We start from the raw sequence: 25,620 nt of genomic DNA on the forward strand, positions 1-25,620 counted from the left end.
AATCGCAAAATTATGTACTAGTAATACATGAAGTAAGTAATAGTAATACATCAAAAGCGGATTGGTTATATGAACAGAAAGCTTGAAGGAGTATGTTTTATTATATTACCCAATCTTCTCTTGCTTCACAAAAATTTATCTCCTGACATTCATTAAAACATCATCTGACAACCTTTTCATCAATCATAAAGTTTCATTTGATAATAACATTATATTTATTACATTTATGGTCAAAATATATTACATTTATGGTGAGCCGGATTATTACATTCATGGTTGAAATTTTATTACATTTATGGTTGATTTTTATAACTTTTATGGTGGGTGTTACATTTATGGTTGACTTTTATTACATTTATGGTTGATTATTACATGATGTTTCTATGCAAGATATTGACATAGCCCACCGCGTTCCTGCTCGTAAAGATTCAAGTGGACCGAACACCATAATTTGCAAGTTTGTTAGGAGACAAGTCGAAGAAAGAGTGATGGCAGCACGGAAAGATGTTTCCAAAGTCGCCCCGATTCAGTTGGGTTACGGCGTTCAAGTGTCATTGTCACGGCTTGGTATTTGCGATCACTTATCTCCGCTCAACCAAGCACTGTTAACAGAGGAAAAAAAGGTTCAACAAGCCAAGGGCTTTAACTTCTGCTGGGCAAAGCAGGCTCAACATTCCTTAGGATGACAGATAGCTCGCGCATTCGTAAATTGAACACTTTTCAAGATCTTCAGTCTTTGCAAACCGGTGAGGAGTAGACTAGAACAATCTAAACAGCTAAGTATCTTAGCTCTTACAATAGTTGTTTGTTCCTAATGGTTAATTATATTTATGCCTTGATTTGCGTATGACAAAAACAAAAAGAAATAAGTATCATGAAAAGGTCCTCAGAGGGGTGGGTGCAGGGTTCGGCCAACCCTTTTTTTAAATTTTCTGTTCCATTTTAAGTAAACAGAAAGATATGAAATTGACATCTTTTTCGATTAATTCGTTTACAATTTTACAAGTGTCTCAATTGCTTTTGCTTTAAACGCACCTTTTTTTTGAAATTTTTATGAGGGCCTCCCAGGGGGGGGTACATGTTCCCTTGTTCCCTAGAAAAAATTGGAGTTTTTCCCATGTTCCCCAAAAATAAATTAAGATGTTCCCTGAAATTCACTTTCATCAAGTTCCCCTGTTCCCAGAAATTCTGTTGCATGTTCCCTTGATCCCCAGAAATATTAATTAATGTTCCCCAGAATTTCAATCATATTTCAGTTTTCGATGGTCAGTATTTTCGTAAGTTTTACCTCGTTAGTCATAGTAGAGATAATCCTCAGCAAAACGCCTCTTTCGTCTCCTTGATGAATGCCGCATCACCTCTGGTTCATCAGCAGAAATTTCTGTCGCCTCTGTAAGAGTGAGGACATCACTTGTCTGTTGAATTTCATCCTGAAGTAGGATCAGCTCTTCCTCCTTAAGTTCCAAAACATCTTGATTATGTTTGTAGGTCGTCAAGATACAAATAATGCTATCTACTTCAATGTATTTCTCTGAATTTTCCGAAAAGCATATTGGGTTAAAAGGATCTTGAACAAAAATTTTGGCCATCACTTTTTTTATGCCAACTTTAACATTCTCCTGTAGGGCAGGCGAGAACCAAGGTGTTTTCAGGGCACTCTTTGTCATGCTTAACACAGACTATCTGATTAGACGTGTACAGAAACTCTGTCACTTCTTTCTGTGGCATTTGTTGCACTGAATGGTGGTCTCCTAATTTGGTTAAATCAAGCGGCTGGACATCTGGTGGGCCCACCGCATATAGATTAATCGGGAGAGTTCCTGAGTTGTCTTTGGTCGTCATATTGCGCACCGTTTTTTGGGGAACACTCTGACCGTGGACAGCTCTCCAATTCCTCATCTCGCGAACTTGTTGACTAGTTAGCTTGTTTGTCTTTGGGGGACGTAATTTCGGAAGGTCAGAGTAGCTTGCAGATACGAAGGTATGTGGGTAGTATGAACTAGAGCTAGTAAAGTATGAATATGGTGTAGAGCACTGTCTTTTTAAGCGTTCTTTGATCGCTCTACTGAACCTGTAGTCAAATTCAAGCTGAACGGCATGTCACTGGCACCCGTTCTCATCTCAGAAAAAAAAAATGGTTAGCGTTTCGAGACATGGAACACCAAAGAGAAAATTACCATAAAAATGGCGGTCCACCCGACGGAGTCTCTCACAAGGTTCCCACGCGTTCTAAACTCGTCCCCAGTCGTCACCAGTTCACTTGTGAAGATTAGTCGCCAGGCTTAGTCGTCGGAAATGCGTGAAATTACAGAAACGTCGGAAATGTCTTCATAAACAGTTAATGGAAATCTCTCCAAAAGTTAGAAAATGGTCGAAAGTCAATGTTCCCTTGTTCCCGAATATCCCTCAACAGTTCCCTTGTTCCCTAAAAGTTATTTTGAAATATCCCTTGTTCCCTAAAAGTAAATGGCGATGTTCCCTTGTTCCCTAAAACCCCTGGGAGGCCCTCTTTTATATTATGACAGCGCCAAAGAATTTTTGCGCTTAAAAATAATGGTAAAATCTCCAAAAAAATTGCCATAATTCTAGAAGTCGTTGTTTCTTTTCTTGAATCCATAAATCTTATGCCCCCAAAACAAAAATTACTCAATATCTTCTTTTGACTGCTTTATGCTATCTTTTTCCAAAAAAGATAAACAAAATTTGACTTCCGTATTATCGTTTTTTTTGGAAGAAGAAACACAAAAAACGGAAAAACGAAAAATGGCTTCCGTTTTATCGTTTTATGTACGAATAAACACAAAAACAGAAGAACGAAAATCGACTTCTGTTTAATCGTTTTTCCTTTTATGTACGAACAAACACAAAAAGCGGAAAAACGGAAAATGACTTCCGTTTTATCGTTATTTGTTTTTTAAACTAATAAACACAATAGACGAAAAAAAAAAGGAAATCGACCTCCATTTTTCCTTTTATGCACAAGCATCGTTTTCCGGTCCCTCGTTTTTCCCCTCTATGTATGGATAGATGGCGTGTCGCTCAGAGCGCGGGCCAGGATATCAGTGGCGTGTGGATGAAATACGGTACTAGTGATGCCTGAGCGGAACGCATCAGACAATCAAACTGAATTACAACCAACCAAACTCTCCATGCAATATATAATTTACCCACCCGAAAGAAAAAGCAAACAAACATTGGCTGGAAAATCAAAATAAAACAATTAAACCAAGAATACTTTCCTTTTGATCAAAGACAAAATATCAAAAAAAGATAAGAATCAAAACAGGTCGGTGAATTTTAAAAGTGATACTTCTCGAACATCGCAGTAGATATCAAATTCGGTAAAAGATATTTATTTAGAAGGTATTGTATTTTAGGTTTATTGAGTTCTTCTTCTTGACTTCAGTGGCCGCTTTTTCAGCAATATTTCAGACAAAAAGGCAATGGACTACTTTCTTAAAATCTTCAGAAGTCGCAAGGTAGCGTGATTTCTTCAATCTGACCAAATCTTCGTTTTCAAGTGACAGATAAAATATATTAAAATATTGATTCATTAATGCGGATATTTTAGAGTTTTTTTATTTTGTATTCTTTTTGCCTATTTTTTGTAATCAAGGGTGTTCCGCCGGATTCCAGCCAGTCAGGGGTATCTAAATCACGATTAATGCCTGCGAGCAGAGGCTACATTTTCGCTGTGTGAGCTGGCGTGCGAAAAGTAGCCTCTGCCGACAACCATTCAATTTTCTATAGTGCATGCGCGAAATTCGTCACGCGATTCGTAAGCAAAATTAATTGTCAGGTCTGTCCTCAAAGGCGCGAATAAAAAATTGCGACAACTCTGATCTGCTACGCAAGACTAACGCAATGCTCTAAACCGGTCTAGAACAGGAAAAAAAACGCGTTTAAATTTATTTGTCTAGATTTCTAGATGTATTTGAATGGTTGTCGGCAGAGGCTACTTTTCGCACGCCAGCTTACACAGCGAAAATGTAGCCCTTTGCTCGCGGGGTAGATTACTGCGAATGACTGTCGATGAGAAACTGACCCAGACTCCGCATATGCTGGAGCTCAAAAAATCATTTGCTAAAAAACTAGGATTACTTAAGAAGTCGAGATTTCTCCCTAGAAGCGTTCGTCAGGATCAGGATGGTCTTATACTATGGGGTTCTTGCTACAACTCCGACTTATTTCAGTCCCTGGAAAGACTCTATTGCAGGACTGCGAGACTTATTTTTAATCTGCCCAAAGACATGGCATCTGCTGAAGTCCCACAACGGGACCAATGGCCGACCCTCTCTATTTATCATAAATCTGCTATTTTTATCTGTTTTCATAAAGCTTTCCACGATAGGTTACCTGTCACATTAATCGATCTGATTTCAAAGAAGCGGGCCACAAATTATTCAACCCGGACATGCGCTTCTTTAAAAGTTCCACACTTCAACACGCGTTACATGAAAGACTCTGTCGCGTTTAGAGGCTCAGTCCTAAGGAACGCAGTGACCGACAATTGTATTGCCCTGACAAAAAACATTTTATATCGTCAGCTCAGGCTAAAGCTTAAATCTCTAGTTAACTTTAATGAATTTAGCTTCAAGATAACGTCTTCATCCACTTGTAATTTTAAAAAAGATGACGTTTTATATACTTAAATTTATGTTCACAATCTCACAGTTGTAAATATCGATAATTTATGTTCAAATCCTTTTTCTGTGAATATCACTAGATTTTAGTTTTTAGTTTATTTAGGGATTAGTTAATTGCAAACGACCCCTAAAGCTCATGTAGCTTTAATACTTATCGTTTTAAAATAAAGGCTATCTATCTATCTATCGATCTATCTATCTATCTACGTTTGCGAACTCAATGATCGTTCTAGGTTAACAGAGCCAAATGACTTAACAACCAAATCTGGTTTCACATACTACAGGCCGAGAAGCGATCGGAAAATTGTTGATTACTATCGTTACAATAGCATTAACCTTTAAATGCTCAGAAGTAAAATCTTTTGTTTAGACTCTTCATTCACTGGTTCATGCCCCAACTATACTAGTTCATAAATTTTTAGATGGATATTATACGTTTTGAAGGTTTTCTAATCTAATCTTAGTGATACGGTCTTTTTTTAACTTTTCACAGTAATAACATTCCAAGAAACAGTCATTATTCGTTCATAATATTTCGCCGTCTCTAGTTGGCTCCAATCCTGCGGCAAATCTTCATGACCAGCCAGCGCTTACCATATTTGGAAGACGTAGGCGATAACCAACCTAAAAACAATGATCTATTGCCCAAATATAAAATAGCAACCTCATTTCCGTTTTCGGCATTGGTGGATAAACATCCTCGATCTGCCTAATTCTCAATAAAAGTCACAATGAATTTCAGGTTGGACGTGCTTGTGTAAGTTCACCCAGTCAAAATGGCTAAACGTGTTTAAACGACTTTGGTGACTACTACTGTATCTGCACTGCTGGCTTCAAAGGCAAATCCTGCGAAACACCACAAGGTGAGTTTCAAGGCTGCATTAGAATGAGCGTCTTCTGACTAAACTCCTTCCAAAGCCCCGGGATCGAGGTTGCCGTCGACTAACGTGAAAACAAAGCATACACTTTTTTGTATACACATCTAGTTTTGTTGAGCCAAGCCACTAAGGCCGTAAAGGTCCTTGACCTTGAGTCTACCTGAGTATCTCGCTGGGTAAAATTTATTGACTATTGAAGTGAGTTTTCTGGTCAAAACATTCATGGAGTAACGATTTCTACTGCATTGGAAATAATATACGCATCCGAAAAAGAACTTTTTCTTGCGCGAGGTTTCAAAACGTGTCCCTCACTAAAATTTTTGGTCTCGCAGAATTTTTAATGATGGTTAAGTTTTAAGAAAGTCTTTTTATCTACTTTCATTCTTGATATTGTGCGAAAAAATGGTTTCACAATAGTTTTACCATGAGTTTTACTTGTACAGCTAATATGTGGCCAAGTATATCGCTCAATGTGTTTTCCGGTGTTTCTTTCAAACATTGACCATGTGCTGTCCAGACTGTCTCCATCGAGCTCGCCATCTCCCTTTGTTATGGTGCTGAAAAGTGTTTCAAGTTCGACATTGGTTAGAAAAATATACAAATACGCGTCAAATATCTCTGCGATTGTCCCCAGGGTTTCGTGATTCACCTCTTTCAGCTTGAACCAGACAAGGCCATTGGTCCTCAAAACTGTTTGGACAGATGGGCGTCCATTAACACAGCTTAGCAATTTAACTAGCAACTTGTCCTCTCGAGTTTTGTTAACCAGTGTAGATAAGTGGTATTGTCATGTACTTCTTCTATACCCTTGCCTGGTGTTCGGTGTTACCAGGCGGTAATGTTTTCAAACCGCACGTCTCCTGATTTTTCAATCGGTGTGCTGCAGTCAGTATCTTCGAACTTCCCTGAACATTTCAAACGTGTAAGTTAATGTTTTGCTATTTTGCCTCCTCCAGTGTCTCACAATCAACTGTGTCATGATCTAAATCTGCGAATGGGTCATTCAATGTGTCCATATTGTTGTCAAAAATCACTGCCAATGTTCCATCCAGTTTCCCTAATTGGAAATTTGGCATTGCCTTTCTCGCAATCTCTTCTAGTTTGTTAGCAAATGTGTCATCATCAAAGTTTCTTACAGCTATAACCACTGCTTTAACGTAATTGATCAACAGCAGTAAAGACTCAAATAGTCTGTTTATTTCAACACCTCATAGCTCTTTTAGCCCTATTGCTTCGCGCTCAAGCTTCGATAAAGACTCGAATGGCTGGTTTAAAAATTTAGGCAGCATTTCGACTTTCACCATTTCTGTTGTGTCAACCTGTGAAGGACATCCTTTGTCTACCAGAGTTTTCGCGACCACGTCTGTAAGTGCATGGACTTCTGTTAATTGTTTACCTTATGGCAGTGAGTTAGTCAGCCAGTCAAGGCGGCACGTTCCACTTATTCTACCACTGTGTCGTTATCAACCTTGGCAAGTTCAGCTAAACCTCGAGTCGCCAAAGACTAATGTATTGTTTAGCATGTTAACTAGAGTTAGAACTATCTCTGCTTATCTTTCAACCAAAGAAACTCGATCAGTCGCCACCATCGTGCCAGCTGGTGTGTCCTCACCTAATTTTGCTCATCTCCACTATCTTGCCAGCTGGTGTGTCCTCAAGTCTTAAAAGCACCTCCGTCATTTTGGATTTCTTCTGTTCTTTATCCCGCGTTAACCACCAAACAACATTTTTCCACAACCAGTGCATTGAATAGTGTAACTTCATCAAAGACGGCAACGTCGTTAACTGTTACTGTGTCCGCCAGTGTGCTAGCTTCCTGTTCTGCCATGTCTTCTTCCGGCGCTTCGCAATTTGCTTTGACTGGTTTGTCACCAGTACCCTCGGTTACGGTATCAACAAGGATATCTACGAGGCCTTCGACCACCAACTGATATGGCTCAACTCTGCCAAATGTGCCAACAGCTACTTCCCTTACTTGGGATTCTGTCAATATCTACTAGTTTGTCTTCATTGGCGGCCTCGGCATCTACGTTGACCAGTCAACCTCATACAACTCTCAGTATCAGTTTACCATCGGCCATTCTGATGTTCCACGATCAGCCTCTGACGGTTTTATTTGCCATTTTAAGAAACAAGCGGGGCTTAAAACGTGGGCAGACTTCCATTTCTGCTAACATGTCGACTATCGCATCACCATTGACATGTACCGATATACCTGATAGCGTGGCAGAAGTAGGTTACCATCGAGGTTTATATGTCCCAGTTGTCTTCTGTCAGAAATCTACAACAATGTCGTGAAACCCCTTTGCTAGTATATCAACCACTCATCTGCCAGCATCTTAAAGTCCACCTCTCATCTTACTCGCGAGTACACCTTCTCTTTCAAATCTTATGAACTACTGATATCCAAAAGATTGGTGCCTTTGAAATTTTGCTATGCGTCAACTTTCATCATCTAATCTATCTGGCAGTACTGACTCGGCTTTTCAATTTCTAAGGCCAGGCTGGCAGTCAGAGCGACTTCATTACACTATGATGTGAAAGACTATAAACAAATTTATCACCCATAATTACAGCTTGCCTTAGATGCTATGATGGATGTTTTTCTAAGTAGGTCAGTTCTAGCTCTTTCCCCTGCTGTGAACGGTCGTTTGAGAACTCTTCTGTGGGATCCAACTCGAGATTAAGGAGGCCAGGTTCTTTCTGAACTGTTGACTGTGCAGAGTGTACATTAGTGGATTTAGACAGGAGTTAAGCAGTGCACTCGCTGTGGCCACCGCGCTGACTGTGCCATAACCGCCAGGAATTATGGGGCTTATGACGCAGAGAGTAGCTTGAGGGATCCAGCAAACAGCAAAGATTACAGTGACGGAAATGAGCATCTTGGTCACTTTGTTTCTGCGTCGTGTCGTCGATGCTCGAGAAGAATCTGGAATAAAAGTTTGTTTTTGCAAATGCAAAATAATGCTTGAGTACAAGCACCCCATTATGCAAATAGGAATAACTGAATTGCAAAATGACCATGTGATGTAATAGGCACGGGAAAATGTGTAACTTGGGAAGTTCTCGGAGCACATTTGACTCTGTACATCAAAGGCTGTCACAACAATAGACGGCAGGTTTAATGAGATTGCTAAAATCCACAGCAGGAACAGCAGCCACCACGAATACCTGCGTTGAAGGCTCCGAAATGGATGTAAGGTGGCATAATATCGCTCGAATGCAACTGATACCAGTAGAAAGCTCGACGCTGAGGCAGATACCCAGCCTAAGGTACCAGCGGTAAATATAAGGCACAGAATGTTTCCAGTCTTGCCACCTGGATGATGAATAAAGTGGCTTAGAACGCATGGAGGGATAAAACACACAGCTACCAGCAAATCTGCAATGGCCAGGTGAAAAAGAAGCCAGTTAATGGATGATTTCAATGCTCTGTTTCGTGTTATTAAAATACAAACCAGGGAATTTCCAGCTATGGTGAAAAGTATCACTATTGTTAACAACAATGAATATAGTTGCCAGACAATAGCAGTTTCCATGCTTCTATCCTAATCTTCAACCTCTTGGTGTCTGGGGTTTCTCTATGAAAAAAAAAAAATGAGAAATTCAAATGTAAATTGGTTAGCAGTACTGGCTAGATTTGAACTCTATTAAAGAGAACAAGGGAAGAAACAAGAAGTAGGGAGGCACACTATGTACACCACGCCTACATAGTTCCTAGGTAGTTGCAGCCGTAGGTATCTTTTTCATCCATAAAAGGACTTAATAAACATACCACCATACGCATGAATAAGAGCATGTACTGTTGAGCTTCTGATTAAAAAGGTGAACTTTTACACTAGCTTTGTCAGCGTTACATATCGACTGTGATATCGCGTAGTTTCTATTATTTCGCCTGGGGCTATACCGTAATTATGTTGACTTACAAGGACGAAATAACTGTGCAAAGTTCAATTTGATAGCGACGTAATAATCCAGAGGCCTAGTGGTGCTGTCCTCCACTGTTCACTATAAAGATGATAAGTCATATAGAATTTAACCGCTTAGCTCCTTCACTGAGGGATACGTTTTCGTACCTTGTTTGATTTATGACACAGCAGATTCTTATGAAAAATAAACTCATTTTTTACGGTGACTCATCATCAAATAATACCAACATGTACCAATTTGCGCCTTAACAAGCCTAAACGTTCTTGAAACAACGTGAAATGGAAATGAATCTACTTGAATTTATTAGGAGAAAAGGTTCTGTAAAATCCAATCCTCAGGTGCCAAAAAAACTACATAGACAGCCGGCACCAGCTTGGTTGCTATAAAGAAACGGTTTCTACTGAAACTTTGTCCTTGTCGTTGCCTGTTTGTTTTGATATAATCACACTTCTTTGTCATGCAGAAGATGTCACAACGTGAGCATCGATCCTCTTAAAATTGGCAAAAGGTAAAAGTGAATGCAAGTATGAAACAGGTGGAATACTTACGCAAATGTTTCTCTAACCGTTTCTAGGAAACCTTCGCTCTTTCTGTCTTTAACGCGCTCGCAGCCTTAGTAAACGTTTGGTACTTTGATTTTCATGACTCGCGCATAAAATATGTTCCTTATACCCAGCGTAGGCTTTTGTCTCCGCAAGGCCAGGTGTACAGCGCTGCTTGATATGAAGTCCAATATTAAATCCTCGAATTGAATAAGACTTCCACTTGTTGTATACAAAAGCTTACACATTTCTACCTATAGAGATAAATAGAATTCTCAACGTACCAATCCCATTCAGATCAACAGTGGCCTTTACTTTTCAACGGCAGGTGTACACTCTATGTGAGCTTATTTGATATTGCATCCTAACGTTGAGTAAAATTTCCGCTTATAATACAGATAACAACCGTGACATACCCTTTTTTAACCTTTATAATTTTATCTACGGATACAAAAAGGGTTACTAATATTAATGCAAAAAATCATTGCTCATATCTTTCTTTTCAAGACTACCGTATTTGTTTTAGTAAAAGCAAATTAATAAAAGATAATTGACAACAACGAATGTTGGCTGTAGAAAGAGTACTCCCTTTTTGGTTCAAAACCCACATCATAGATGCAAAAAAGAACTGTTCGTTGACCTAAACAGCAAGAAAAAAATTATTAAAGCTCAAAGAGTTTGCTTTATCTTTTTTTTCAGTCTCAACAACAAAATGATAACTCAATAAATTTTTTCAGCAATAAACATTGAAGTGTTTCCATAAGATTAATACTGACGATTTTTTTTTCTCATGTTAAAAGCGCGAGCACGCAAACGTGATCGTGATTTAGACCTATTACGACAAACTCACTGCTTTAAGGTTACTGAAGCTATTGAAACTCTTTAATACCTTTCCTCTAGTACTTTTTTCTTCTCCCACTGAATCGTAAAATCTTGCTTTTTTTAAATCAAGAAAATTACAATAAAAATTCAGACATAAATTCGTGAAAAAATGAACTCGGAATACACCTCGTCTCTACCCATGTTTAAAAATCCCTCTCTTTCCATGTTACATGAAAAAAACTGGCAGCTGTAAGCTGTAATATAATTAATTTACTCCTGGGTATATGGAGTAAAGCATATAGATATCACCTATAATAGCTACTGACAACACTCTGAAGTAGTTTAATTAAATACAAGACAGAACGTTTGACACAAAACGATGTTTTTATGGTAAATCAGAGGGTGTTTCTTTGCAATGTTTACTTTTGATCGTTTACCCCAGAATCGGAAATTGTCATTCATATTATGTTTTTTAAAAAACTTTTCTCGCTTCCTAGTTTTAGAAAAAGGCGAGACAACAACCTAGCGACGAAAACTAGGCCCAGAACCTTATTCTCGTCTGAGCAGAGCTACGAAAACTTTGAGAATAAACTTTTGCCTGAGATTGGCAAATTTTGACGAAATAACCGACATCTGAATCAGTGATTGAAATAATAATACAGAATGTGATTATTTATCAGCGCCCTAGAAGGTTTTTTTTCTTGCAGAGTTAACCAAAGTAATTAAGAAACATTGCTTAATACCACCTTCTTTTCTTCCAAATTTTTTTGTTTCCTCGATTACTTCTTGCTGAGCCTTTTACGACTTTCACGGGTTTCTCGCAAATTGCATTTATGGGGGAGTAAAAAACGCCTTCGCGCTTTGAAAGCACTGGTCTCAGTCAGGATTGACTTTCTCACATTTCATATCTAGTACGAAACGTTCGCAGTCTAATGTACAGGCCATTACGTAGTTTTTTTTTGACGCGAATTTTCGGCAAATACAAAGTATTTCCTGTATGTTAAAGAAAAAGCCTCATCGATTTCGTGAGAAGCATGAGCGCTCTTATTCAAGAAGGAGATTTCGTTATCGTTGCTTCTGCTAATACGCGCAGTTGAAATCTGGCCTCAGTTGTTGAAAAGGTGGATAGCACTATCCAGCGGATAAATCTCTATCCAGTGGATAGTGCAATTGGTTTCCCCACTAAACACTTTAATATCCACTGGATTGTGATTTATCCGATGGATAGCGCTATCTAGCTTTATTTGAACAACTGGAGCCAGATGGTTACGCGTGTATCGAGAACGTAAAAGAGAGGAGTCCATCACGGGATACTCGCCCGGGAAAATTAATAAGAAGTAGACAAATGGATCGATACCTAAATGCATAAAACAATCTATCAAAGCCAAATTACATTCCAGAAAACCAGTTTAAATTGACTCTTGCAAGTACCTCAGCTCCTCGTATATTCCCCGAAATGTTTGAAGTAAAACGTTCTTCGCAATGGCGAGCGCAGAGGTTTTCCTCTTATAAATTTCGCATCCAGGGAAACAGCAAGCGACAGGGTGACGTTGCCTGGAGTGGGTTATGATTGAAATAATTCACTGGCGAAAATGTCTTGCAAAATAGATCACACTACTGTAAACGCCACCGTCGCAATTTGGAATAATCATCACACGTTGTAATACCTGTCAATATTTGCGGTCGACGAAGGAGAACTCTAACTAATCGAGTCCCGCGGGAGATCCTGCGAGTAGCGTTCTGGATGTCATGCCATGTCACGGTTTGAGTGCCATCTTGGACTGGCTGGCACATTTTGCCTCGATCACATGCGTTCAATTTTTCTCGCCTCTATTTTGTGACACTCGTTCACAGATGAAACATCATCCTCGGAGACTCAGGAGCAATCAATCGGGTCGGGAGAGCTTTCATCGCGCCTTTTCTACCGACCCGACTGACTGCCCCTGGGTCTCCGAGGATGAGCCACCCCTTCCCCTCAGTTAATTTTCGGCTGGAGAGAAGGGACGACCGGAAATACGTCTGAGTTCGCAGTCCAGTGAGTCGGGTTTGAAGCTAGTCTCCAACCAATTTTTGCCTGGCCTGGGCGTGTTACCGGGTAAGAGCGACTCTCAATCCCTTATTATCATATCATTAAAAACTAGTAATGGTTGACACTACAGCTGCCCCCGCTCTGTATGTTGTCGGTCAATTGTAGTCCTGGTGATTGTGTAGCTCTTTGAAGTATAATGAAGATTTTCACACAAATTCCATAACACAAGTGAGATAAAAACAGGCAACACGAGGTTCCATGCTGATTCAGTTCGATTTACACAGTTTGATTTAAAAATCAGAAAAGATCTGATTAGAAGTTGGAATTTTTCGCTATTTGTCTTTCACTTTTTACATACAGTTCATTTTATTAGCCGGAAAGTAAGACTTTGGATTTAAAAGATTTGATCGACTCACGCTCGCGCGTTCTGGTCAGTTTTAAACTTTATAGAAGGACATCTGCGAGCAGGGAATACGTCAGACCAGAATTTAATTGTCGGCGGATTTTTTTAACCGTCCATCATTCTACTAGTGATAAGCTAGCCGTTGATTCAGTTGTCCTTCTTGTTTGTGGACTGGCTTATCGCCCCAAAGAGAGGGAAAGAGTGTCTGGCCGTGAGCGAGTAACTCCCATACTAGGCCTATGTCACGGGCGTTTTACGGACCATTTTATTTTTAGATACATTTTACGGCACTTTTTCCCGCGAAAATGGAATCCCCACCATGTCTGTGAACGCATTCGAAGTATAAGATATCAAAAAGGAAAACTAAACGTTATCAAAAGGCAAAAAATGTCATTTTTAGGTCTCTGCGTTTTGCTGACTGATTTGTGGAATTTAAAAGATATTCAAAATTCGCTCCAAAAACCGTTCTAAAAATAAACTGGTCCGTGAAAACGCATGGATACGAATGCATGGAAGTTGCTAGCTCCGGGAGTTATGGGCTCTTGGTCTGACAAATTGTTTTCAATCAAAGATTTGTGAATGACGAATTCGTGTCTGACAAACTCTCCAAGTGCAGTTATACACACCTTCTAACTTCATCTGCGCTTAACGAGTATCTTTTGGTCCTTAAATTTCAAAAACGCTGCTCCACAGAATGTCACTGATACCACGTAACGCAATAGAGTATTGAAGTATGACTACAATAAGTGTCACAAAATCAACCTAAGCGTTTTTCTTTTACGTCATCCTAACCACCTCTTAGGGTGCGTTTCTTTAAAAAAATCCAAATCCGGATTCTTGAATCCAAAAACGGATTTTGCGTTTCTTTAATAAAATCCGAAAATGGATTTTGAATCTATAGAATCCACACTCCGAGTGGATTCATTAGATCAAATCTAAATCCGGATTTTTAGGATTCATGATCCGTGCGTTTCTTTATTGCACGGATACAAAAAGCAGTACGTTTGGCAAGCGGTCGTCTTCTTAAAATCCGCCACATTCCCGCCATTTTGTTGTAAATATTAGCTGCTGCCGGCCATGGCGAATAAACAAGGTGAGTTTTTTGTGTAGTTTCACCGAAATTTTCCGTCCTGTACGTATTTTTATAAATTTTCCGGATGTTTGATGCGTCTTGGCATCTTTTATTTCTATCTACAGGACAATATTGGACGCACAGTTTATCTGCAGGTGAATATCCAGAATATCAGTGGAACGAAAGCCACGTTCAACCGGGCATTCAACCTTATCTTCCTCAGTTCATGTTTCCACCACCGCAGGCATCACAGTTCAGCCATGAAACAGTCAGATCAGTATCACCTCAGCCTGGTCCAAGTTTTTCTTCTTTGGAAACAGCTGCAGCCACATTCAGTCAGTCGAGTGAAGGCACCGAAGGCGAATCGAGAGCTCTTGTACGCTGGTCTAGAGCTGATGTGCTGTTGTTAATTTCCTGCTATGTCGAACGCAGAGAACGATTTAAAGATATAAACAAAAAGAACAAGTCCCTGTGGGAAGAAATCAGCGAAGAATTAAAGAAGAACGGAGTGTTCTTTAATGCCAAGGCGTGTGAGACGAAATTGAAAAATCTGAAGAGAAGTTATGTTGCTTGTGTTGATCACAACAAAGTCAGCGGAAATGACCGAAAGAAATGCAACTTCTATGACGAACTTCACGAAATATTTTCGAAAGATGATGCCATCGCTCCAAAAACATTGTGCAGCAACATTGATGGTAAACGGAGCAAAGATGCAGTCAAGAGTGTTAAAAATTCCAGTTCCACATTGAGTTCCACAGGTAGTGACACAGAGGAGCCTGTGGTTACAAAAGCAAAGAAAAAGAAGTTACCAGAGCGGAAGAAAAGAGAAGACCTCGTTGGGCTCTTTAAGGAATTTACACAAGACAGGAAAGAGGAAGAAAAGGAAAAGATTAAAAAGTTTGAAAATATGCACAATGAACGCATGGCACTCATGGGCCGATTTTTGAATGTTTTTGAAAAATCATTGAACAAAGAGTAACCTTGATTCCATAATTTTTTATTGTGTTGCAGAACATGGGATTATTTGACCACAAACATGAACATAGATACAGTAAACCTGAGTTTGTTGTCAGTATTGAGTTATCTAAAAGTTTATTATATCATACATGTTAACAGTATTATTGCAAGTTGTATGTTTTTTTTATCACATACATACAAGGAACTACAACAGCAACATTAGGTGAGAGGGCCTAACTAAACTGGTTTTGATATTATTTATATCCTTTACTTTTTTTAGCCTGATTCTCAGATGCTTCAGATCACTTGTGTCACGCACTTCCTCCTTTCTGTGCGTGACACAAGCAACCTGGACTGTCAGAGTATTAGGCTGTTACATTTGTGTTGAAAGTTTACATTTCAAGCAACACCATAAATGTTTCAGGTAGTATAAAGTGATCCATGTACATGGCTCTACTATTTTCTTATATACTTTTAAAAACAAATAAAATATTGATATTTATAGCAAAAAGACTATTATACAGTATAAACTTTATGAATGACATACACCACCTATGAAAGAAGTGTTCATGAAAACACCACAGTACAAAAGGTATCAATACATAAACCACTTATAAATGCTAGGTTTATGGGATCAGTCTCATTATCATGTTTCTCTTATCAACTGCTCCTACACCTGGTGGAAAGATGTCATCATCATTGTCATCATTGTCATCATCATCATTAGAGTCATCTAAAAAATCATCGATGTCATCTTCAATAATGCAAATGTTGTGTAAGATGCAAGAGGATACAATAATTTCCGGTATGTCCTCAATTTTGTCAACATCCATCATTGTTTTTAGCTTCCTAAACCTGTTCTTAAAAAGCCCTATGGACCTCTCAACCACCATTCTGGTGGAACTGTGGGCAGTATTGTAACGTCTTTGTTGAGCAGTCAAACGTCCGTTGTCTCGAAATGGGGTCAACAGCCACCTCTTCAAGGGATATGCTGCGTCTCCCAAAATGTGGGAGTTGCCAGGAAAATAATTGTCTGGGTTCACTTCAACTTCTCGGCAGATCGGAGAATTACGAAACACGCGAGCATCGTGTACTGAACCAGGGTAACCACAGAAAACATCGGTTATGAATAAATCCGGGTCACAAATGACTTGTAGTTGGACGGAAAAGAAACCTTTGCGATTTATGTATTGTTCATGATTGTTATGTGGTGCTTTGATTGGTATGTGGGTGCCATCAATAGCCCCCAAAACACCCGGAAAACCCTTTTTCTCTTCAAAGGCCTCCATCACCGCTTGGGCTTTTAGACCAGTTGGAAACTTGATAAACTCATCCATTAAGTTCCTCACTATTGCTTTGCAAACTCGTCTGTAGACTCTGTACGCAGTTGCCCTGCAAACATCAAATCGATCGGCAACAGAGCGTAAACATTCTGGATTCCCAAGAATCCACAGCGTAATAAGGATTTGCTTTCTTAACTCGACCGGTGGTCTTCCTCTATCGCCGGTGTATTGAGGTAAGTCGCCGTGGACCGAAAGCAAATGTTCGAGAACTGTAACTGTATGCCGTGACATGCGGAAGTGACTTCGGAAGTCCTCCGGTATGTAACTAGGTACGGTTATTTCGTAAAAATTCTTTGTGCGAACGTGTTCTTTTCGGACGAGCTGTCCGGCCGCCAAAAGGAATAAAACTGCTTCGTCATCGGCTCCTAAAAGAACCTGTTGTTGTTCAAGGTCATCGGCAAGGACTTCTTCGAACAGTTCAAACATCAAACCAAAACTTTCCGCCATTTTGAAAACTCCCCCCAAAACACGCGAACTGCATGCTGGGGTCGTTACGGCTAATTGAAAAAAAAATCCATTTTCGGATTTTTCGTGTCTTTAAAAATAACGAATCCGCATGATCTCGGATTAAGAATCCAATCTTGGATTTTTTTAAAGAAACGCACCCTTACTTGCGGGCGTGAACGATAGAAACGTCATCATTACCTAACGATTCCATGCAGCCCCTGATCAAGCAAATCGAGTTCTATTATACTGACTGTATATTTTAACTGTAAGTACTTTTCTAAACAGTGGAACCCCGCCTCACGGCTACCTCGGTAATACGGTCACCTCGTTATTACGGCCACTTCTTTTTGGCTCGGCAAAACGGTCATACATTTTCCGTTAAAAAAAACCCTCGTTAATGCGTTCAACCGTTAATACGGCCAACGGCCACACTTTTAACTCCCAAACAGCAGAATCTTTCTATAATTTTACCCTGTTAATAAGGCCACTTGTTCGATTAAAATGCCTGTGACATGTCAATTTCACTGATCTCTAGCAAACCGAACCTGTGGTTGTATTGTCTTCTAGACTACAGTTCACTGAAAATGCATTTGTGGCGGATTAATGGCAGTGTTTTATGTATTAAAGAAAAGTTTTACGTAGTTTTGCCTTTACCGTACGCGATATGTACCTTCCGGTTGTTTATTAAAGAGAAAAGTTGATCAAGAAGTGCAAATGCGATGTATGGTGCACTTGTCATTCCGGCTGACTTAAGTCATGAAATTTGACCTTACCCAGGTAATACGGCCAAATTTTTATGACCCATTGGTTCCACTGTGTGCGCGAGCTACAAGGATACCTTCCTGCCGGGGCAACAATACCCAGGGAGAAATATTATGCTAGTCAAACGGTTTCACGTGCGATTACGTAACTCCTGATGAAAAATACTGATTTGGCGTGGAAATCATTGATTCTTGCTCAGTTTTCAGCGGAGCCACGAAGGGATGAACAGCACACCCTTCCACCCAGAAAATCGCGTGGGTCCTATTATTAACTACCCTTAAAGCTAAGCCAAGCTTTCCCAGCTTGGTTTGGTCGGCTGATCAATCATTTTCCCATACCTCAATACAACTGAGCATGAAGATGAATGTTGTTGAATAGATTACGATTAACATTCTATTGTTCTGAAAGGTCCCAAAGCGGGCAGACCTTGCGGGCAAGCGTTTTAAAATTGCCGAAACATAATAGTCGTGTAGGTCAAAAGAATATTACACATAGCTTCATTATTCACCATAGAGAAGTCGCTCAGTGGCTGGATTGACAGTGGATAAAAATGATTCATTCCACGGATAAGCAACAGCTGGAGCAACTAGAGGACATGTTAAAAGAGTTTAAGGCAAGAAGCAAAACAACAGTCATGCTGGAAACTGGTTTTTACACGCTTGTTTTGCTGCTTTTGTTTGCTGGAAACTTTATGACCCTCCTGGTAATGTTTCTGTATCGTCGGATGCGGACAATTCCAAATATGTTTGTAGCATCACTCGCTGTTTCGGACTTGTTGTTTGGAGTGTTACTTGCATTGCCTTTAGATATTCCTACACTGGTGACATCTCAGTGGCCCTTTAACGATTTGACTTGCCAATTTCAAGGCTACACAACTACAATCTTGACTGTTGCTTCGATTCACACGTTGGTCTTGATGGCAGTGAACAGATATTTTAGAATCGTCAAGCCTGACAAGTATCACCGCTACTTCACCAAAAAGAAAACCATGATGATGATACTTGTATCTTGGGCGTCCTCCATGATTGCGCCTTTTCCTTATTTCCTGAGCGGTGGCAAAATGGTTTTTCATCCTTACAGCTTCGTCCGCTCTCCTCCAGTCAATAATAGTGCATTCCTGGGATATGGTCTGTTACTTTACATAGGATTTCCAAGCTGCATAATGTTTTACTGCTACACCATTATTTTCAAAACAGTTCGCAGGCATAATTACAAATTTCAACTTCCTGGAATGCGATTCCGCTCGGTAAACGTGCAAGAAATTAAAATCGCGCGGGCTCTGTTTGTGGTAGTCGTGAGTTTTAATCTCTGTTGGATTCCAGTTTTGTTGATTAACCTCGTGGATACGATTCGCAGGAGCTGGGTCTTTTCTCGAGAGGTTTACGTAACACTTCATTTTTTAATCGCTTTGAGCAGTGCTTTAAATCCTCTAACATACAGTGTGCTTAATAGGAATTTTCGAGAATGTTACATGAAAGTTCTCTCCTGTAGATATTGCTGTTGTTCCCAGCGTACTGTTGTGAAACCGAAAGGAAACGCCAGTGTTGTGCATACAAGACGTGAAGCCTTCGCTCTAGGTCTTCGTGGCACACGTCCCTGAACGAATAAATAGCCAAGAAAACTAAAAATAACTTTGAGACAAAAAAGTTCGAATAAAGTGAGAAAGAAAAACGCGAGTCTTTTGCTGTGAACTTGGCTATAGTATGCGTAGCGGGCGGGATTTATCGTGTACACCTTTTGGTCTTGTTTAGGCTGTTAAGACGCGAAAAAAATAGTGAATAGTCAAATTGAGCCGCTGCTCGCTTCGCGCCGCCGAAAAAAGTCGAGTTCTAAACCAGCCAGCTTCACAGGCACAACTGCGCAATAAAGACACCTTTCTTGACTTATCAAACTTAGTAGGGGAAGAAAATAAAAAGGAAGTATCCGTTCTTCATTTGGCAAACAGAACTTAATATCTAGACTAAATTAACCTTAACAAAAGACCTTTGTTAACAAATAAAGTTCTGTGAACCGTGATAAGGGCAACCACATGTCCCAAATTCATGGGTGGGAGGAGTTTTGCAGCCTCATCAAAACAAGGCTGCAAATAACAACAAACTTCAATGATGAAATGAAGCCCAGAAAGCCCTGTGTAACTTTTAAGTTTGTTGATGTTGAATATTTTCCTCTGTAAAGAAATAATGTTCAATTCGACTCGATTCTTTATTCACACTATACAGTTCAGTGCATTTATCAAGATACAGTAATACTGAAATATGGTTATTTGTACAGAAAAGGATGTGGAAACTGCGTAAGTGAACCTGACAGAAAAGGAGCTAACATGCTCCCTCATTTCCTCAAAACGCTGATATCATGGAACGACTAAAACGGTTCTTTTTTTAACATTAGCCGGATTGAAGTGTTGTGAGGTTTGTTTCCTGTGACTTTCTTCCAAATTTAAGTCTATTTGACATGTTTAGTATGCCATAAAAACTGAAAGTGACTATGAGCCAGTATTATGAGAAGTCAGTATCCTAGTCATACTAAGCGTTATAATTAACACTTGCCAACCCTGCAGGACTCAGTTGATTGTTTAAGGACGGCTGACGGCTGATCTCATTCACGGTGAGGGATTTATGAAATGACTTGAGTTGTATATTAGAAAAAGTCAAGTTTTTTTGCGTTTGCAAAGAACGAACATTAGGTTTGACGACTAGGCAGTTGCAGCAGAGTTCTTTAATACTTCTACAAGCATCTCTGCTTCTCCAGAAATATATCACAGGATCCAAAAGAGCATTCATCAAAGCTGCAGTCTCAGCAAAAGGAAAAATACCATGTATGAGTAGATCTTCTTGTATAAGTGAAAATGCGTGCACGATGTTTAAACAAATGCCAGGCATAAAACTTGCTATTTGCGCTCCGATTATCAATCCTATCGTTTTAGATGACTTGCGATCGTAGTTAACAAGAGGTGGAGTATTTCCTGGAAGGTCAATGTGTACTATATTTACCCGTATTTCTCGGTATATTTTGAAGTAAATCACTAGTGTTGAAATACTACTAGGCAAAACCAAGCTTACAGTGATGATAAGACGAGTTGTGCGTGAAACATATGGAATAAGATGTAAGTTTAACACTACTATCGACCAAAGCATCCAAGATATCAGGACAACACAAGATACTCGGGTTTTCGTTACGGACGCCTCGTACTTAAATGGATGCAAAATGGCGAAATATCGCTCAATGCTGATGATCAACAACGTGAAAAAAGATAATCCATGACACCACCATGTAAACAAATTATAAACAAAGAATAAAGAGCAGGAATAGTCGTCGGTGAGAATCTTGTTGACCAGGTAAGCGATGTTCGCGGTTTGCGTCAAGACGATTACGCAAAGATCTGCAGCCATAAGGTAAAGAACCGACGTGTTATAGACGGTTCTCAACTGCGGCTTCCTTAAAACAGTGATGAAGACCAAGACATTGGCTGTCAATCCAGTTGGCCATATAATACAGTTGATTGCTAAGCATAGCATGGTTGCTAGTCGCATTTCTTCTGTTGGAGAGTATGGGACACTGACTGATGGAGATATGAGTGGACAGTTTTTGACTGCGGTTTCCTCAAGGCTCAAATTCATCTTGCAAATAAAAATGTGTCTTCGGTACTTGACGAATTTTCAATCCCTGAAATAATGTGTCATCGTAACATTTTAGCACCATACAATGACGTTGATTTTTTAAAAATACTTCTCCACCTTTGAGGGTTATAAATTCAGTTCAAGGACACCAAAATGGCAGGCAGGTGTTTTCTGTCTCACCACTAATTAATGTTCGTTATTAATGTGTCTTTCCTATGTAAATTTCAGATATTTAAACATCCTAAACGCCTCAATTAAGATAAATGGTCAAACAACGCTTCGAATTTAAGCCAACATTAAGTAAGAGTGTTCGGCAGTCTTTGACACTGTGTCACCACTGATGAATACTGAAAAAGTAATGAAACAGTTGCTTTAAATTTGTGAAGGGGTTCGATTGGTTATTGTTTTCAATTGCTTTAGTAACTGCGTTAAAGTTTCTTCGTCTGATGGCTATATATAAATAGAGTTTTTATAGAAACGAAGAGTCAGCAAAAACGAACTCTTACCTGACCGGCGATTTATAAGAGAACAGCGAAAGCCGCAACAATTGTAAAATTCTGGATACTTTAATTATTCGCGCGCTTTATAGTTATTCAATGTTTCTCCAAAAGTGTCCGATATCTTCATTATTTCTTTCAGAGCGTTATTTACCAATATGTGTTCAGCGATAGGCTGACGAGTTAAAAAAAAACGAAATAAAAAATGGAAAGCCACCGAGAGGACTGGTTAAAAAAAAAAAAACTAGCGTTTATTAACCTTATCAACTCATTCGGATAAAACCTTATGTATGTCTTAACTCGACTATTTCTTTCAAACCTTGTGTATGAATTGAACTCCATCTACTACTCCAAGACTCAAGTCTTCATCTGGCTGCCTTTGGAGCTGTTACTAAATAACAACTTAATAGTGAAAATGACTTGGTATGTACCTTTCAGAAGTATTATTCCTTTTTAGAAGTATTATTCTCAGTGAATTATCTTATCAGGAGTGTCTTTAGTCACTTTGCAAAAATAATGAGTCTAACCACAGCTTGTTTAACGCTAAAGAAACATATTTCAATAAACGTCAACTAAAAAGAGGTCGTTTTGGGTTGAAAAAAGTTTAGTGGCCTTAGTTCCCACGAGTCTCCTGTAGCTCAGTGGTAGAGCACCTGGACTGGTGACAAGTAGGTCATAGGTTTGACTCCTATTTTAGGAGTACTCTGTAGGATTTTTTCCTTCCGTACCTCCTGTGTCACTGACTCAAAAAACATCTTTCTCATGTATTCACCAGGCTCAAAAATTCAGCATCCATCACAATCTCTCTGAGTTTCAGGCTTAGTTTTTTTGACTCGACTTGGGAGATTTAGATTTAGATTTAATTTAGGAGTAAGTTTCCTTCATCATCACCCAACATCTCGAAATTTGGAAAAAAAAGGAAATTCCGGAAAGACTTCAATTTCGAATCGTTTGATGAGGCTTTAGCCGACAAACGCGCCTGTGCCTCAAAGTTTCCTTGAAGGCGAAATTTTCATTTTAAACGTTAATGTATTATTTAAAAACAGATACTATTTAATCAGTTGGCCTTTTTTAAAAGATTTGATGAATTTTGTTTGTTTTAATTGATTTTACCGTCCATTAAAAACTGATGTTGATCCATAACAAAATACATAGTACGATTTTTCGTCGCAACCGCCACCAAAAACTGAAACTTGTTACTCATTTTCCCGGGAACTTATTTTGATATCGCGGAAACTGGAAAGGGCATTTCTTGCAACCCTTCATTTCGCGATTTGACCAAAAATATACAGTAAAACAACCTAAAATTCGCGAAAATTATTAAAATACTGATCTGCATTAAAAAACAGCTAGTCTAAGAATTGTCACAACTGATTTTAATATTCCATAACAAGAGCGTGCAATGACACAGTCACTGCTGAAAAAAAAACATATTATAACAAAATGAAACTGCCGCAAAACAGTTTGTAATGTAATGTCGTGGATTAGAGGACAACACTAAGGCGCGCCCTCTTTACTTGTTAATAGTAAGCTCGGATGTCAGCATAAAAGGGCGCCAGTTGCAGCCGCTATCAGTTCATTTATTAGCTTACTGTATCTCACCTATAAACCCCACCAGCGGGGAAACCTTCCCTACTTTAACAGAAGTGTGCGTTCTTTTACGTTGCCTTCGATTCGACTAATGAAAGAAGGATGAAGGAGACAAGGCCAACGGCTTTTTAAAACGTCACCGCCCGATGACGCGATCGTCTGGGTTGAGACAAGGGCTTTTACAACCTTTAATGCTGCCGGACTAGTTTGGAGAAAGCCTATAGGATGGTAGGGAACAAACGTTGAGGTATCACTGAAAATAAAGTAATAACTTTAAGTGGTACATTACCATTGTTAAGTGGTTGAAGCGTATTATACAAATCTCACATCTGAAATTATTCAATGTCGGTCCCCTTAGTACACTTGTAATGCCAGCGACTTGAAAGGCGCCGATTTTTCCTTTTCAGCGTAATCTCTCCACACACTTTTCCAAGCGTAATGTATTGCTGTTCTCTGCGACAATAAAAAATTCTAACTTGCAATCTGTTAGAGGCGGAGTCACTACTGAGATAGCCTTTAAGCAGTCTGTGTACATACAAGGTCTTTAAACAAACAGCCGGCTACGATTTAGCTTATATGTACATTTACGTGTAGACCTTAATTGGATTTTACGATCAAGTTACCGCTTCTTATCATCTTTAATTTTGGCAAAACAACAACCTCCTTTTGACCTAAGAGTACCTCATGAGAGAGTGATTTTACAAAAGCTAGAAAAAGATCTTTTCACCCTGGTTGTTGTACCAGTACTATCGAACAGCTTGCTGTCGAATCTTTGTACTAATTTTTTACGCTTTGACAATGCCAACCCCTTGTCAGTCATCAGAGCAAATTTCCTTTTTAAAGTACACCATCTTTTGATTCATACCCTAATGCGTGGATAAATGTTTCGTGTCTTAGCGGAAAGGTGATTTTAATCTACTGCTAAGCTGTTTGGACTTTCAGTGCAATTTACATAGTTCTCCTGTTACAAAGAATCATACTTAGTTTTTCTATTAGCGTACTAAGCACACGAAATAATTAGTAACTAAGTCACTACATTATCCACCACCGAACGAAAATCTTGTACCCAGATCTCACTATGTCTTAAGCTGAAACGCCGTGGGAGATCTGGGTAACAGATTGAAGATAAGGAAATTCATAGTTCCCGTTCGAGATGTCCTCCCCAACCCATTCCCGCAACTCATGGAAAACATAAAAAACAAAAACAAACAACAGTAACAACAAAGCTAGACGTGGTCGCAGCCAGATATCGTTACTCTTGCACACCCTAGACTGTTCACACTCCCCTATCAAGATCGAGTACCTACCGTTGCGGCCGGCAATCTTGGTTTCAAATGTACCGAGACCAGCCTGGCTATGAGTATAAACATTTGAAACCAAGATGGTCGCCAGTTACAGTAAGCACTCGATCTCGCCGATCTTACGGGAAACATGGTTCATACAGAATTTTTTTGGAAAAAATCAAAGACTTTTCAAGGACTAAAATCGTGTTTTTAAGGACTTCTTTTCCCCGTAACATGAAGTAAAGACCTTTAAAAACCGTAGGTAGAGGGGGGTTTGCTTATTGCAATGCCTTCCTTCACTAAGGCACGGTTCCTAGGGTACTTCAAATAACGGAAAAATGAACTATGCCGGGAACACCGAAATCACGAAAAAACACTTTCATTATCACCAAAACAATTTGTGTATTGCTGTGCTTTCAATCATTCCTTTGTGCAAAACAGTTTTTTTAACGAGAGGGTTATTTTTATTCAAGGAGCTTTCAAAAATATTGAAGGACTTCTGTGGAAAATTCAAGGACTTTTTAAGGATATCCCACAATTTTTCAGTTTTCAAAGACTTTTCAAGGACATGATGCTTTTTCAAGGCCCGTGCGAACCATGTGGAAAATAGGGGGCTATGAACAGTCAAAAAACACCCTTACTCTCGCAAACATGAATACCCGTCAAGATGGCGTCGAAAACTTGCATGTCGGGGTCCATTTTGTTCAAATTTGTTGGGACCCTGTGGTGTTTTAACTAAGACATAAAAATAACAAAAAACAATCTTAATTTTTTCCTTGTTTAAAATGGGGCACGGAATAAT

General features: G+C 39.3%; 3 protein-coding genes across 3 annotated transcripts; 2 read left to right on the plus strand and 1 right to left on the minus strand.

The window, feature by feature from the left end:
* Positions 1-7,736: 7,736 nt before the first annotated feature.
* Positions 7,737-9,085, minus strand: LOC140941199 (QRFP-like peptide receptor). Its single transcript, XM_073390175.1, has one exon. The coding sequence runs from the start codon at positions 9,061-9,063 to the stop codon at positions 8,146-8,148; it is 918 nt and encodes a 305-aa protein (XP_073246276.1). The 5' UTR covers positions 9,064-9,085; the 3' UTR covers positions 7,737-8,145.
* Positions 9,086-14,059: 4,974 nt separating this feature from the next.
* Positions 14,060-15,309, plus strand: LOC140941201 (uncharacterized). Its single transcript, XM_073390178.1, has 2 exons — positions 14,060-14,343; positions 14,448-15,309. Exons 1-2 carry the CDS (start codon positions 14,328-14,330, stop codon positions 15,299-15,301), a joined length of 870 nt encoding a protein of 289 aa, XP_073246279.1. The 5' UTR covers positions 14,060-14,327; the 3' UTR covers positions 15,302-15,309.
* Positions 15,310-18,381: 3,072 nt separating this feature from the next.
* LOC140940846 (beta-2 adrenergic receptor-like) lies at positions 18,382-19,508 on the plus strand. Its single transcript, XM_073389811.1, has one exon. It carries the CDS (start codon positions 18,382-18,384, stop codon positions 19,429-19,431), a length of 1,050 nt encoding a protein of 349 aa, XP_073245912.1. The 3' UTR covers positions 19,432-19,508.
* The last annotated feature ends 6,112 nt before the right edge of the window (positions 19,509-25,620 follow it).

The sequence above is a fragment of the Porites lutea genome, chromosome 6, assembly GCF_958299795.1.
Source record: "Porites lutea chromosome 6, jaPorLute2.1, whole genome shotgun sequence".
NCBI lineage: Eukaryota > Metazoa > Cnidaria > Anthozoa > Scleractinia > Poritidae > Porites > Porites lutea.

Excerpts from the sequence above, each read along its gene's own strand:
- LOC140941199 (XM_073390175.1), bottom strand. The coding sequence starts at position 9,063 with ATGGAAACTGCTATTGTCTGGCAACTATATTCATTGTTGTTAACAATA.
- LOC140940846 (XM_073389811.1), top strand. The coding sequence starts at position 18,382 with ATGATTCATTCCACGGATAAGCAACAGCTGGAGCAACTAGAGGACATG.